The following is a 14,666-nucleotide window of genomic DNA, read 5'->3' on the forward strand; positions in this document are numbered from 1 at the left end:
ATTTTTTTTTTATTATGGTTTTTTTACGTTGTATAATTTAAGGAAGAGAACACTGTTGTATATACTTTTTTGTTGTATTTGTTTATTTTTACCTGTCTTTATATAACTTGAATATAAATGTATTTTTTTAAAAAAAAGATAGATAGATGATAGATAGATAGATAGATAGATAGATAGATAGATAGATAGATAGATGATAGATAGATAGATAAATAGATAGATAGAGAGAGATAGATAGATAGATAGATAGATAGATAGATATAGATAGATAGATAGATAGATAGATAGATAGATAGATAGATAGATGATAGATAGACATATGGATATAGATATAGATATAGATGATATAGATATAGATATAGATATAGATATAGATAGATATAGATAGATGATAGATATATTCTTACTTGCACAGGGCTCCTGGGAGTAATTTGAAGCCAATCAGATCCATCTTTGAGAGATGGGTATATAACTTGTGTCATTTCACAATAGGCATAAAAACCTCTCAGAAATAGTACTACAGTACTGTTTTGGTCTTCTATGGCAGCTGTAGTCATTTTTCTTATGTGGGGGGGGGGGAGGGCAGAAACATGACATAATAAGAAATGAAATCAGTTTGACAGCATTATTAGGATTTTACTTTTAGTTTAAATTAAATTAAATTTGCTTGTTTTGTGATGAATATTCTGTGCTCTGTCTGGACCAAACAATTGGAAATAGCTGTCAAAGAGAGCAAAGAAGAATCTGATTGTAATTAATAGATCGATTGATTAGTTTCAATGCATATAGCCTGCCCAGTCCAGGAAGTGCATGGATATTGTACCGGCTTTCCAAGCAATTAAAAGGGAATTATATGACATTGTTGTAGTAGCTTTAAAAAAAACAACCCTGCATCTTTAATAGCATGCCAAGATGCAAAAATCAAGGAAGTGAAGCTTCTCTGCTTATATGGAGACTGGTGGAGGGTGGGGGAGCTTCTGTTACCAGTTTATTGCTGAACCCATCCATTGGGGCGCACTTCCAGATTGTGGCCATCTTCAGGTGTGATTCAATCAGATACCAGCTTCAGGTTGAAGTTGATTGGGAGGTCATGCATCAGGCCGACTTCCCCAAAACATGAGACTTTTTATTAGAAGGAAAATGTTGGGGAATATGCTGAAAAGTGTGGCTAACCCTTGCTTTGATGCAACATCATCTAACCTCCCCACAAACAAATCAGAATGGATACTCATGTAGCTGTCAACTTTTCCCTTTTCTTGAGAGGAATCCTATTTGGAATAAGGGAATTTCCCTTAAAAAAAGGGAAATGTTGACAGCTATGGATGCTTATTGGATACCCAACACCATCTAACCCCTGAAAACAAATCAGTGTGTATATTGTAGCTGATATCATATGAAACAGGATTACCAATTGATCAGGGGGAAATGGCCTGATCTTCTTTTGTACCTTTAACAGAAATTAGCAGATGAAGTTTACCACAGCATAGACTTGAAACTTACACAACATATTTAATATGATATAAAAAGAAACCAGCAGATCATGTTCCAAATGTTACAAGCATAAATCCAGAGTAACTCAACAAATATCAATGGGGTTACGCTAGCTTACACTGGTGTAACAAAAGGCCAAGTATGGCCCCATAGATAGATAGATAGATTAAATTAAAAGCAAGTTTCATGCCTGCATTTCCATTAAAATAAATGATCCCAAGCATGCCCAACCCCAACATGGGTACCAGTGGGATATGCTGAGTTTTATCCGGAGGGATGTCCAGTGGACTGAGGTTGTTTGGTCATTAGGGACAAAATCCAGAGTCCTCTGTTTTCAAGGGATTTGGATTAAGGCTCCACCCAAGCAGTGGTTTGGAAAGAGCAGAGATTGATTAGATAAGATGATAGATGGTAGATAGATAGATGATAGAAAGAAAAAAGAGGGTAGGTTGTGTATATTGCTGATTGCAGAGCTTCATTTACATTTAGCATGGTTGACTTCATGCTGGTTTGTGAAGTATAACAGAAGTGATAAAGGGGCTACAGGAAAAATCATGACAGGAGATATTTCTCAGTGTTCAAGTCTTTCAGTCTGAATTGTAAGAGAGGATCATGAAGGCAGTGGAAGAATCTGGAGTTGTTTGATGGTTGAAGGTGAAACACCTTAGGGTGCAGGTCCTTCTCTAGAAGTCTCTATTTCTATTATGCTCTGCTTGCATATTTATACTTCAGTTATTATAAAGACACTCTATGTCTCCAGTGCTCTCTCATCCAAAGAAAGCTAGACCCCGTGTCATTGCCTTTCAGCTTAGGTAAGTGGGAAGCACATAACAAAACCTTCAAATCCAATGTGAAAGGAGAAGAGAACATGAGAATGGCCAGTGAACTAAATCATCAGCTTTTCTGAGTCACCGGAAAGTTATTAGCGCTCTTGGAACTGAGGCTGAAATATGAAAATGTACTGAAGAATCTCAACTGAAGAAGTTATGCACGGGTCCAAAGCCTAATTTTCTTTCAAGAAACCCCCACTGAGTTTCATTTCACTAAGCTGTAAAAAGACTTGATTGGCTATAAAGAAGGATTTAGAGAGCGTGCAGAGTGGAACCTGGCTCTTGGGGCAGAGCAAATCATGAGGATCAAAAGGGGCCTGAGTCATGGAAGTGAGTTGAGCAAACACAGCTCAGTTGGTGTCAAGTGATTAGGAGAAGAGAACTGCTCCATGTTTTGGAAGTGACTCACATAGGTCAGCAGAATAGGAAAGTCTTGTGCCCTGTTTATCCACTGGGGTCCCCTTCTGATGCAATGTTTATGTTCACCAATTGACATTTCAAAATTATTATGCAAGCACCTCTGCATGGGAATGTTACCTGGGGACTGTGATATTTCTTGAATGGATCTCTGAACAGAATCCTAGGGTTTTCAAGTAAAGTTGTGTTTGTGGACACAGCTCTGGACTAAGTCACATAGATGTCTAATCCTCAAGTAATGTTTCCAGGGGTGCTGACACTGAGGGGACCCGGCGTCACATGATGCATCCCACCCACACCTAGCATGCCAGTGCTCTCCCAGCAGCAGGGGCATATGGGAAGCAAAGAGGGTGATCTTCCCCCTCTGCATGTGCTGCCCCTGCCCAGCACGCCAGCGCTCTCCCATCATCAGCGAGGGATGGTGGCCCCCTCAATATTGGGGGACTTGGCCCCCTGCACACAAATATTGAGGGGGCCAAAGCCCCTTCCACCACCTATAGTTGCCGCCCCTGAATGTTTCCATGTGGCAGAGGTTTTCAACGTTATTGAGTCCATGGCTCCCTTGACCAAATGCATTCTTTCTGTGGCACCCCTGTGGGGTTCAGGAGCCCAGTTATGTCACCCTTGCCTGCAGAGCTGGCAACCTTTCACCCTTTTTTGAACACCCTCCCTTGTTCCCTCAGCCTCCTCTCCCCTCTCCTTGGGAGCCCTCTGGGCAGCCACTGCTGCCCCTGCCCCCCCCCCCAGCCCCAAAGAGAGGTGCCTCCCAGAGGCACCATTTGCCTGGGGAGCTTATAGACTGGGCTTCTGCAATAAACAGCTGTGCAAGCCTTTGGTAGGCAGAGATGAGAGAGGGCATCAGAGGAGGGAGGGGAAGAAAGAGGGACAGAGGCTAGTGTTGCCCGTTGCACCCTTGACCATCATTCAAGGCACCCCCGTGTGCACACTGGTTGAAAACCACTGTCATATGGGAAGTGCTGGCAAAATCACATTTAAAAGCCTATCTTTTAACTCAGGAGGCTATTAAGCCAGAAGCTGCCCTAAGCTGCAGGAGGCCGGCACCTAAATTTTCACCTTATTGGTAGGGCCTGGTGTGTGGAATAATGCATATGGGCAGCTTAAATTTAAATCCTTGTGTTGCCCCTATTTCTCAGTCTCAGTTCTTACTCCATAAAGCAGGGTGGGTAACAGGCTTTGGCTACAGCTTGTGGTTAGTGAGGAGAGCACTTAGTTATGAGTCCCAGTTCAGATGACAAGCTAAGATAAAGAGACTGCAGCACAGCAGAAAAAAAGGACTGGGGAGGCCATGCTTTTTCCACAGAATTCCTCCTGAAAACAATGAGATGGTATCGTCCTGACACTCCCAGGGGGGCTTGATCTATGTGCATTCATGACATGTAGTGGCAAGATGCCCGGAATTCAAGCCACTCAGGCTTTGACAACTTGATACCCTGTTTTTAGAAGTTTTTAAGGAGACCTGGGGAGAGTAATAGAGGCAGCACACAACCCTCAAATCATTTCACAAGTACTTCTCTCTTTTTAAGTGTGTGTTCTCAGGTCAATTTTTTTTCTTACAGGTTTCCAATTAAAAATGGAATGGGATAGACTTTGCCCCCTTGGAACTAGGACAGACTTTAATGGGTCTGTCTGTCCTTACCCACAAGCAAGGCATTAGCTATTTCAGGCTAGTATGACTGGTTAGGCCCCACTGGGCACCACACTGTAGGGGGCACCACAATAATGCTGTATAACAAAGTGCAAAAGGTGGGGGGAACCAAATTTTAGCATCTCACAGGGTGCCGCTGGAATTTGAGAGCCTAAGGTTCACCGCTGGTACCCTGCTGCACCCCCCCACACACAAACACACACACAATGGAGGGGTATCTACTCATCTATATGGGACTCTATTAATATCTGTTAGTTGTTTCTAACATAACAATATACCGTATGTTTATTGTTCCTAGTCCAAGATCATAGTCCATGCCAGCTCAGTTCCACATGCCCACGGCTTCTCTCTACTGTATTTTGGCATGCCGTTGCTTCTCCTCTTTGAGTAATTTTACTGAAAGGGAAAGCAACATTATGCCTGAGAGCTTCAAGGGGACATTGTCTGAAGGACGGGGAGGCACAATTTCCTTCCTGAATAGACATTGCAAAGAGAGAGTTCTGATAAGCAGCCTCTTATGCAAAAAGACTCCCACCTACAAACACATACACACGACCAAAAAGGTATGGCCATATCCTTCAAATCATCATGGCAATGGGATTGTCCTTTCCAGGTACACCGTTCTATCCTTTGGCAATTTCTCTCTAGTACTGCACTTGTGTCACAGTAGTGAACTGAAGTGGAATTATACTGTGGGGAAGAGAATGAGTAATTAATCAAGCAATTATTCTCATTTTAAAATGGTGCTGTTAAAGTACCATCATCCAAATCTCAGTGATCACATTATGTTTGGCAACTCAGGTAATATACTGACAGTATGTTACTACCATCACCCGTATCATCCCATAAGAGCATAAACGGGGGAAATATCTGTTCTCTGTCACTCTTCATTGTACCCACAATGCACTTCACATGGCTCCACAGAATACACTCTGCTATGCACTTTTATCTATTGATTAGCACATGCCACAGTATAGTATTCCTATTACCATGGTATTTATGAGTGCCCGTCATCTATAAATAAATTTGAATATCCCTTTCCTTTTGATCCAGCATCCTTATTAGACAAATGGCACTTTGAAATTTTACCTATTTAAATGAAATTGCTTCCTCTTCTTCTTCTTTTTGGTCTCTATAATAATAACAAATCCAACTTCTTTTATAAGCTTGATGTTGTTGGCTAGGGGTGGGTGGGTGCAAATAACTCAATCTGAAGTGTTAGACAGCAAGAGTACAACACAAATGCTGCATCTGGGTGTGTTTTCTTCTCTAATTTTGAGACAAATTAAGGAGTTGGTATTTAAGAAGCCAGTATTACTGTGACTTCTAGCACTTCTGTGGATAATACACATATCAAAGAGGAATCTGTGGAACTCTTCTAAGAGACTCCGTAAGATGCTGTGTAAAACAAGACCCGCAGAGTTTCCTGCAACAGAAGGAGGAGGAGGCAGCAGAATGGAGCAGTAAAGAGAAGGCACTGGGGCAGCAAGGTCAGGGTAGGGATGATAACATATATTCCCCATGTCTAACATAGACTGAAATCAAGTCACTGTGCAAAGCCAAAGTCCCAGAGGAGTGGCGATTGCTGCGAGGCTTAGAACACGACAGATTGCAAGAGTCGGAAGCACATCATCAGGTCCAAGGGGATCGGTGGCTTCAGATGGTTGCCATCCAGGCGCAGATAGCGAAGACGGGGCACATTTTCGAAATCTGAGGACGGATCGTGGAAAGTGACCATAGAATTGGGGCAAATCTGGGTCCCATTGATTTCTAAACAGAGAAAAGAAAGCACAGCAGTAAGTTAGGAGAGTCAAGATAATTGATTCTGCACTTCTCTTTTCACCCTCTGGTCTTCCACCAATCGTCAATTCAAAATCCAAGGTTATGCAGTGGTCCCTTTTGGCTTTAAGACCTATGTTTCCATTCATCATTGTGAAATATCTGGAGAAATCCTCCTTGTCTGCTTTGAACAAGGGCTTTCCCAGTTCATTCCTCAAGTCCCATATCACCCTCCCCCCATTTCATAGGCCTGTATAATCTAGTTTATAAATGATACAGACATCTTTCAAAAGAGGTTGGCAACAATGCTGTTGTGTGTACCCACACCACAAAAGTGAACATAGCTTTAAATGCACATAGATATAAAATGTTAGAAAAGGTTGAATGTTGCATTCCAAGGCTGCTTAGAAAAGGGATTAATGTAACACAGCTTGGTGTTTAGCATATTGGATATCCATGCCACCCCTGTACTATTCAGACTAGTACACAATATTGCAATCTGTACATTCCAATCTTAAAGCAGATCCGATGTAAAAATATAACTAAATGCTTGGTACGGATATGTGACTTCATTCATGTATAACTATTGACTGCTAAAGTGATGGGATGCATTTAGGTAAGCAATACAAGTTTTGCTCGTTGTGGAGAAAACTGAGAAACCTGCACTCAGTTTCCCATATGGAAGACAAATTGGCCACTGGGTCTCTCTGCAGGTTAAGCCTTTGAATCAGTCTGCATTTGTCATTGAGCAGCTCTGATTCCGGGCAAAAGGGGGGAGGTGGAGAGAGAGAAGGAAGAGGCTTAGGAAGACCCGGAACTCTGCTCCGAGGCCCCCACTGCCCTCCTATGCACCTCTGCCATCTGAGTCCTACCATACCAACAACACAGACATGTATTTCTACAGAGGATCTTGAATACCCTTCAAGTTAGTTTTGCTAAGAGACATTCAGTGCCACTGAGATGGTGATGATAAGCAGCATTATATCAACAGAACAGTGTTGTTCCACTTCTAGGTTCCAAAGACCTGCTCAAACATAACACTAGATGGCCTCAGGCTAATGAAGACTCACATCCATATTATTATTGTAAAATGAAACTATTCAAATGGCTCCCTCGCTGGGGATGTTATGAAGATAAAATAAACAAGTTACTGGGCCTTTGCTGATTGTGATTTATAAATACTGGCTAACATTATTTAAAGGGGAAAAACAGTTGTTGTTTTTTAAAAAAAACCTAACCAACAAAGTAGGCCATTATTTAAGCATGAAAACATCCAGCCTCTTCCTTTGATCTATTCTTCAAAGAACCTTAAGTATTCTGTAACTCAGGGATCGCTAACCTATGTTCCTCCAAATGTTCCCAGACTCCATCAGCCTCAGCCAGTGTGACAATCAAGACTAATGGAAATGGTAATTTAGCAATATCTGGAGGCCCAAAGTGTTGCCATACCTGAATCCCTAGTGCTCAGAGGGCTATACAGAAGGCTGGTTATCAAGTAGCCAACTACTACACCCTTTCTAAAAAGGCTCAGTTTTTAGGTGCTAATTTAACTGTTGCTTAGCAGACATTTACTTGTATTTAGGTTACAATATCATTCATCCCTAGCCCTGATTGGCTCTGCCCCCACCCTCCTTATATCACTTCCCTGAAGTCTGATCAGTTATCCAAAGGCACACATCACTGGTGAAAGTACTGAGTAAGAGTAAAGTCTAATACTCTTTTGTACCATGTTTAGGCAAAGCCAACCTGGAGTAGTGGTAGCGGTGGTTGGTAAAATTATGTTTACATATGCTTCTTTCATCCTCTGTGTCAATGGCATGGAATTTAGATATCAACAAACCACCTTTGACTCTACTTGTGGATTTCAACAAGCCTTTTAGACAAAGGATCAGGGGGTTGTTGGCATTGCAAGTATCAGATTCATGGTGTGTGTGTGTGTGTGTGAGAGAGAGAGAGAGAAGGGGGGGTCCAATTCTCATTGGGACTATGGCAGAGACCAATGAAGCCACAGTCCCCATCCAACTCCCACCCTGAGCCAGCTTTTTTTTTTTAAGCTATGCAACGTGAACAGTATTGCAAACCTTGCATCAGATTTGGAACTTGTTCATAGCACAACAAATCCTTCATTTGATCAATTGCTTTCCTGTGCTTATGCTTCTGAAAGCCAGATACCTCGGCTTTAAAAATATATAACAGAAGCAAGCTGATATATTTCCACCTTCCTAGAGAAGCCAGGGTAGGGGTGGCAGCTATTATTAAGAGAGGGGGGGGACCTTTTTAAGGGAACCAGCTGAGGATGTAAGGCAAAGAGGTTGGTAAAAAGCCATGCTTGGCTCCAAGGCATTGCACATTATAAGCACTGCAATTATGATTAACAGCAATCTTAATTATAAGAGTTCATGAATCAGAATTTGCTTCCTGTTGCTAAATCATGAACCACATGTGCACTTGAATCTCAGTGCAAACAGTTTATATTTCATGCCATGGCACCAGCTAAGGATTATATCCATGCTATTTCTTCTTTTATTGTTTCAGTTATCTTGAGAATATCAGGGGGCAGGGCTAGGATGGGGTCACCAACTTGGTGCCCATGGTCACCAGTGTGCCCACCAGTACCTCCTATGGCCTTTGTCCTAACCCATTGAAAAAAACCCACAACATAAGAGAGATGTTGGCTCTTCCTAATCAGTTCCTGTCTGCACTGGCTTAGCCTCTCTTACATTGCCAATTAAACATGCCAACATTTCATTATCTGTCATGCTTGGACACCCACCTTCCTATCCAATTTGAGCAGAGGAGAGGTGCAAAGTGCTTCTCTTTTTCTGCTCTTTGAGGAGTGGCAGCCATTTCTTGTTATGCCACATCCTGTCCTCTCCCCCATGCTTTTCAACATTTACATGCAGCCACTGGGAGAGATCATCAGGAGGTTTGGGCTGGGTGTTCATCAGTATGCAGATGATACCCAGCTCTACCTCTCTTTTAAATCAGAACCAGTGAAGGCGGTGAAGGTCCTGTGTGAGTGTCTGGAAGCGGTTGGAGGATGGATGGCGGCTAACAGATTGAGGTTGAATCCTGACAAGACAGAAGTACTGTTTTTGGGGGACAGGAGGCGGGCAGGTGTGGAGGATTCCCTGGTCCTGAATGGGGTAACTGTGCCCCTGAAGGACCAGGTGCACAGCCTGGGAGTCATTTTGGACTCACAGCTGTCCATGGAGGCACAGGTCAAATCTGTATCCAGGGCAGCTGTTTACCAGCTCCATCTGGTACGTAGGCTGAGACCCTATTTGCCTGCAGACTGTCTCGCCAGAGTGGTACATGCTCTGGTTATCTCCCGCTTGGACTACTGCAATGCGCTCTACGTGGGGCTACCTTTGAAGGTGACCCGGAAACTACAACTAATCCAGAATGCAGCAGCTAGACTGGTGACTGGGAGCTGCCGCCGAGACCATATAACACCGGTCTTGAAAGACCTACATTGGCTCCCAGTACGTTTCCAAGCACAATTCAAAGTGTTGGTGCTGACCTTTAAAGCCCTAAACGGCCTCGGTCCAGTATATCTGAAGGAGCGTCTCCTCCCCCATCGTTCTGCCCGGACACTGAGGTCCAGCTCCGAGGGCCTTCTGGCGGTTCCCTCACTGCGAGAGGCCAAGTTACAGGGAACCAGGCAGAGGGCCTTCTCGATAGTGACGCCCGCCCTGTGGAATGCCCTCCCATCAGATGTCAAAGCGATAAACATCTACCTGACATTCAGAAGACATCTGAAGGCAGCCCTGTTCAGGGAAGTTTTTAATATGTGACATTTCAGTGTATCTTTTATCTTTGTTGGAAGCCGCCCAGAGTGGCTGGGGAAACCCAACCAGATGGGCGGGGTACAAATAATAAATTATTATTATTATTATTATTATTATTATTATTATTATTATTATGGCAGCCATTTTGTGACTGGCACCCATGACCGTTCCTTAAAGTTCAAAACGTACCCACTGGGTGGTAGTCAATTGCATTTTAGTCACATTAGACCCATTTAAACTTATTTCCTGTCATTAATTTCTGTGGTTCTACTCTGAGTAAACTTAGTTGAACACCACCTACACAGTCCCCAAAAGGTTGATTCTCCTTATATTATATTTTCCCTCATGTAGCAACCTAGGCAGAGCAAAGGGCAAGGGTGGTGATGTCTTTTGCTGGAGTGCATCTCTAACTGAAATGAACTAATGAAGTAATTAGTACCCTCAAACTGAAGCACTAATGAGACCCCATTACCATTTAGTAAAATATCTGCACCCACAAGTATCACATCCCTGCTGTGCAAAATGCTTTTATCCTTACTGCACAGATGGAACAACTGATGCTGTGAAACACATGCTTATCTGTTCAAAAGAAATTTTAGAACCCTTTAGGTCTTAATCCTGAGAAAACTCCCCAAAGGGTTAAGAGGTTTGGGAGTGCCTCCTGAAACGGGGCAAATCCCATTGCATTTTCTAGGTGATATCCAAGCTAAGTGTCAACTTGAATGCTGTGGGGTTAAGAAGAAGAGGCCCCTAAATCTGAGCTCCACATTTCCCTGCTTCTAAAAGTAGGTCTCTAGCCTTTGTACTTGCTAATAAAAGATGTAAAGTGTGACCTTAGGATAACCTTAGACTAGAGACTCCAAGGCGTGTGAATCTAAGTTATGAATTTAAAACAAAAACTTGTAATTTTAACACAAGAATCATTAGTCTTAGATCCTGCCTGTGTTCTGTTGAGCACGGGAGTCATAAATGTTGCATCAATGAGCTAGCCTGGTTCAAATGAAATGTTTTTGCCTTGAGCTGCCAGATGTGAATAAAGTTACTCAGAATTTAACTACATTTTCTCTCTTTGGAGCCCATTGTATAAGTTGGCTTCATTGGCCTAACCCACTGCTCTTCCAGAGTGCCAAAAGTTTAAAGCAAAGTGGGGCGGGGGGAGAATTGCACTTGGGCCGGTTGTTTCATGGCTTATTGTTTCCTTTGCTTGCTTAGAATTTCTGGAAAGGATTCTGCATTCCTGCTCTCCTGCAGATGTTTTCAATCAAGGCAGCAGGTGGTGGGAGCTCCAGCAGCACAAACATCTGGGGGTAGTAAGGGCTTTGTTATTCCCATGACTGTGCTTGCACACTCTGTGGGATGACACCTGTCCTATGAACTGACACGGGCTTTGCCCAAAAGTGTATGGCCCAAAAGCATTGGCTAGATTTTCTGCCTCAGATAAAAAGTATGGGCACTATATATCTTGACTTGGGCACCATTTGCTGCTTGATCTCAGGAAGCAAAATGTCTTGGACTGGCCTTGATGACCATTCTTAGGTGGCTTGGTTCTGCCACATGTTCTCCTGTAGGCCTAGCCAACTGCAGATCTCTGCTGACTCACTTTCAATGGAATTGTTATTCAAGTAGAGGTGCTCCAGCTTGGAGTTGATGTAGGGGATGTTGGTGAGGTTGTTGTATGCCAAGTGCAACACCAGCAAGTTAGTGAGGTTGAAGGAATTCTTGGGCAGTCCTTTGTCGGAGAGCTTATTGTAGTTAAGCCTAATGAAAGCCAAGTTAGGGAAATCTTTGAAGTAGTTGTTGGGGATGTCTTCAATTTGATTCTCGTCTAGGAAGAGCTGGTGGATTGCATTGGGAACTGAAGGTGGCATCTTGTGTAGCCTGTTGTGAGCTAAGTTGAGCTGCATGAGGTTCTTGAGCCCCTTGAAAGTATTTTTGTTGAAGTTTCCATCATTCAGCTCATTGTGATGAAGGTCTAAGAGGATAAGGTGATTCAGGTTGTTGAATACACCAGCAGGGATCTTAGAGATCCGGTTCCTGCTCAGCCGAAGTTGTTCCAGATTGGGAGGCAAATTGTTAGGTACTTCCCTAAGATGATTCTTCTCCATGTACAGGAACATAAGGCTTTCCAACCTATCCAGCACCTTCTTGTTCACCTTCGCGATGCGGTTGTTATCCAGATTAATCCACCTCAGCTCTGTGGCATTCTTGAAGGACTCCTCAGGAAGCTCATCAATGAAGTTATTCTGCAGGTAGATATAATGGGCCCTGGGTGGGAAGATGGGCACTTTTCTCAGGTTGCGGCTATCACAGTAAATGGCTGAAGGGAAATCTGGAGGGCAGAAACATTCTCTAGGGCAGTCTGGGAAAACTGAGGGAGGTCCAGGTGGCAGAGGCGGAGGCAATTCTGTAGGTTCAACTGGTTCAGAGGGTGGAGGAGTAGCACGCTTTCTTCCAGGCTTGCGCCTCTGTCCATTCACCTCACAAATCAGCACAAGAATGAGTGGGAAAATCAGTCTGGCAAGCCCCTTCATGGTCTAGACAGTCACCTGTTAGAAGACAAGAAGAAACCATCGAAAATAGGACCATGACACATACATACTGGACATTAACTTAGTGTTGCTATCCTTTTCTCCAGCACTGGATTTCCCTGACCAGAGTACCTTTAGGTGCAAAAGTGAAGTGTGTGTGTGTGTTTTAATGGCCAGTAGTACATAGCTTATTTGGTGCGCAACTTTTTATGGTCAGACAGAGCAATCCTGCAGTGGCATAGCTAGCTGCTAAGGTGCCTGGAGCAGGGTTGCGCACCCTAGGGGCGGGGTGCGATGGGGTAGGACTCGCCACGGAGCCTCCAAGGAGTCCACCTGCAGCCTCCCCTTCAGCTGTAGGGTGGCTGAGGGGGAGGCGGTGGGCAGACGCAAGCCCCATACTGCTGTTTCAGTCAGTGTGGAGCCTGCAGGCACCTGAGCTGCCACATCACACCAAGGAGGGATGCATGACTTGAGCACACTGCAGGCCCCATGGTAAGCGCTGCCCCCACGATGTGGCGCCCAGTGCACAATGCCCCCCCCCAACTATGCCTCTGCAATCCTGTATACCAGGGGGGTAGAGAACCTTCTTCAGCTCAAAAGCCACATTCTCTTCTGGCCCACCTTTTGGGGGCCATGTGCCAGTGGCATCCAGGGCCAGAGGCCATAAATGGCCATTGCTTTGCCATAAAGTGGGCAAAGCAATGCATGTAAATCTTATATTTGTGCTGGAGGCTGGTTTCCACACACACTCATACACCCTGCTCTGTCCTCCAGCCAGGCAATGAAGAGGCATTATCAGGGTTCAAGTGCACATTCCAGCCAGGGACAAAGACTTAGGAAGGGTATGACTGGTAAGGAGTTGGCTGTTAGTGGTAAAGAAAAAGGCCAAGGGTCATCACTAAATGAGTTCTGCTCAGAGTAGACCTAGTGAAATTAATGGACCTGGACAAGGTCCCATCAAACTGGCTTCCAAAAACGAGTATTACAGTACAGCAGTACAATAAATGCACATCAGTTATAAATCGACTCAGCCAATATAAGAACAGCCTTAAAAACTTTTTTTTTAGGTCTTAAAGATTTTAAAACAGAGGATTGGTGGTTCATGCCCACTCCAGGGATGCCTGTGGGCCGGATTCCTGCATTGTAGGGGGTTTGACTAAATGACCCTTATTGTACCTCCCAACTCTGCAATTCTATGATCCTATGATAGTTAAACTCTGAATAGAACTAGGATTGGATACAACCCCAGGCTTTGAGCTCAGGTACTTTCTGCTAGAGCTCATACTATATTTAGCAAAATTTCAAAATCTGCTTAATTTTCAAATTTCAACAATGATATTTTGATGTTGAAATTTGTTATTTGTTACATTAATTTGTTTTGATTAATTTAATTTTAATTAATAAACTAATTAACTAAAATGTGTGTTTGCAAATTAACTATTGAAATTACTTCCAAATGCTAATTGCTACTGCATATCTGTTGACAGCTATTGACAGCTGCTGACAGCTACATGTCAGATGCTGTCTGCTACTGCATGTAAGATGCTATCAAATGCAAATGAAAGCCATCAGATCAGATCAGTGGCTGTTAAAATAAAGGCTCAAGATCGGAACTGTCGTATCTGGACTAACTAAAAGTATTGGAGCAGGACGAAATAAGCACATAATTCCCTGAAATCCAGAACACGGGAAGTCATTCAAAATTGTTTAATTTGGTCTTGGATAATTGGCTTTTTTAATCGTATTATAATTTGGTGTTGTATTAATGTGGCTTTTATTGGATTGTTATAAATGAAAACTAATAAAAATTATTAATAAAAAAGATGCTATCAATTACTGATCACATCAGCCAACAGAGAACTGCCAGACCTTGCAAATACTTGTATATCAAATGCCGATGCCTAAGATATTCAGTAAATGTTTGGAGAACATGCATACAGCCAATAAACAAACAAGGGATATTTGCCACCAAAACTAGAAGAAGAGAATGCTAAGGTATGGGGTTCTTTTGCTCCATTTTCTGGTTCCTTGACTCATACTTTAGGGAACTAGATGTACTGCTTTATGGTGGTAGTCAACTAAGTTGCACTCAGAGCATACCTAGTGAAACCTGTAGTCCTAAACACAGTCATGTTCATTACCATAAGTTAAATCGGTCAACTTA

General features: G+C 43.1%; 1 protein-coding gene across 1 annotated transcript in view; it reads right to left on the minus strand.

Moving 5' to 3' along the window:
• Nucleotides 1-1,489: 1,489 nt before the first annotated feature.
• PRELP (proline and arginine rich end leucine rich repeat protein) overlaps nt 1,490-14,666 on the minus strand; it is a 34,553-nt gene continuing 21,376 nt past the window's right edge. The window contains exons 2-3 of the mRNA XM_083745263.1: nt 11,575-12,520; nt 1,490-6,174 (exon numbers count right to left, since the gene is read on the minus strand). Coding sequence (XP_083601389.1) covers nt 5,999-6,174; nt 11,575-12,505 — 1,107 coding nt within the window. The 5' untranslated portion in view covers nt 12,506-12,520 and the 3' untranslated portion in view covers nt 1,490-5,998. The remainder of the gene's footprint in view (nt 6,175-11,574; nt 12,521-14,666) is intronic.

The sequence above is a fragment of the Podarcis gaigeae genome (genome assembly GCF_964106915.1).
Source record: "Podarcis gaigeae genome assembly, chromosome: 6".
Classification (NCBI taxonomy): domain Eukaryota; kingdom Metazoa; phylum Chordata; class Lepidosauria; order Squamata; family Lacertidae; genus Podarcis; species Podarcis gaigeae.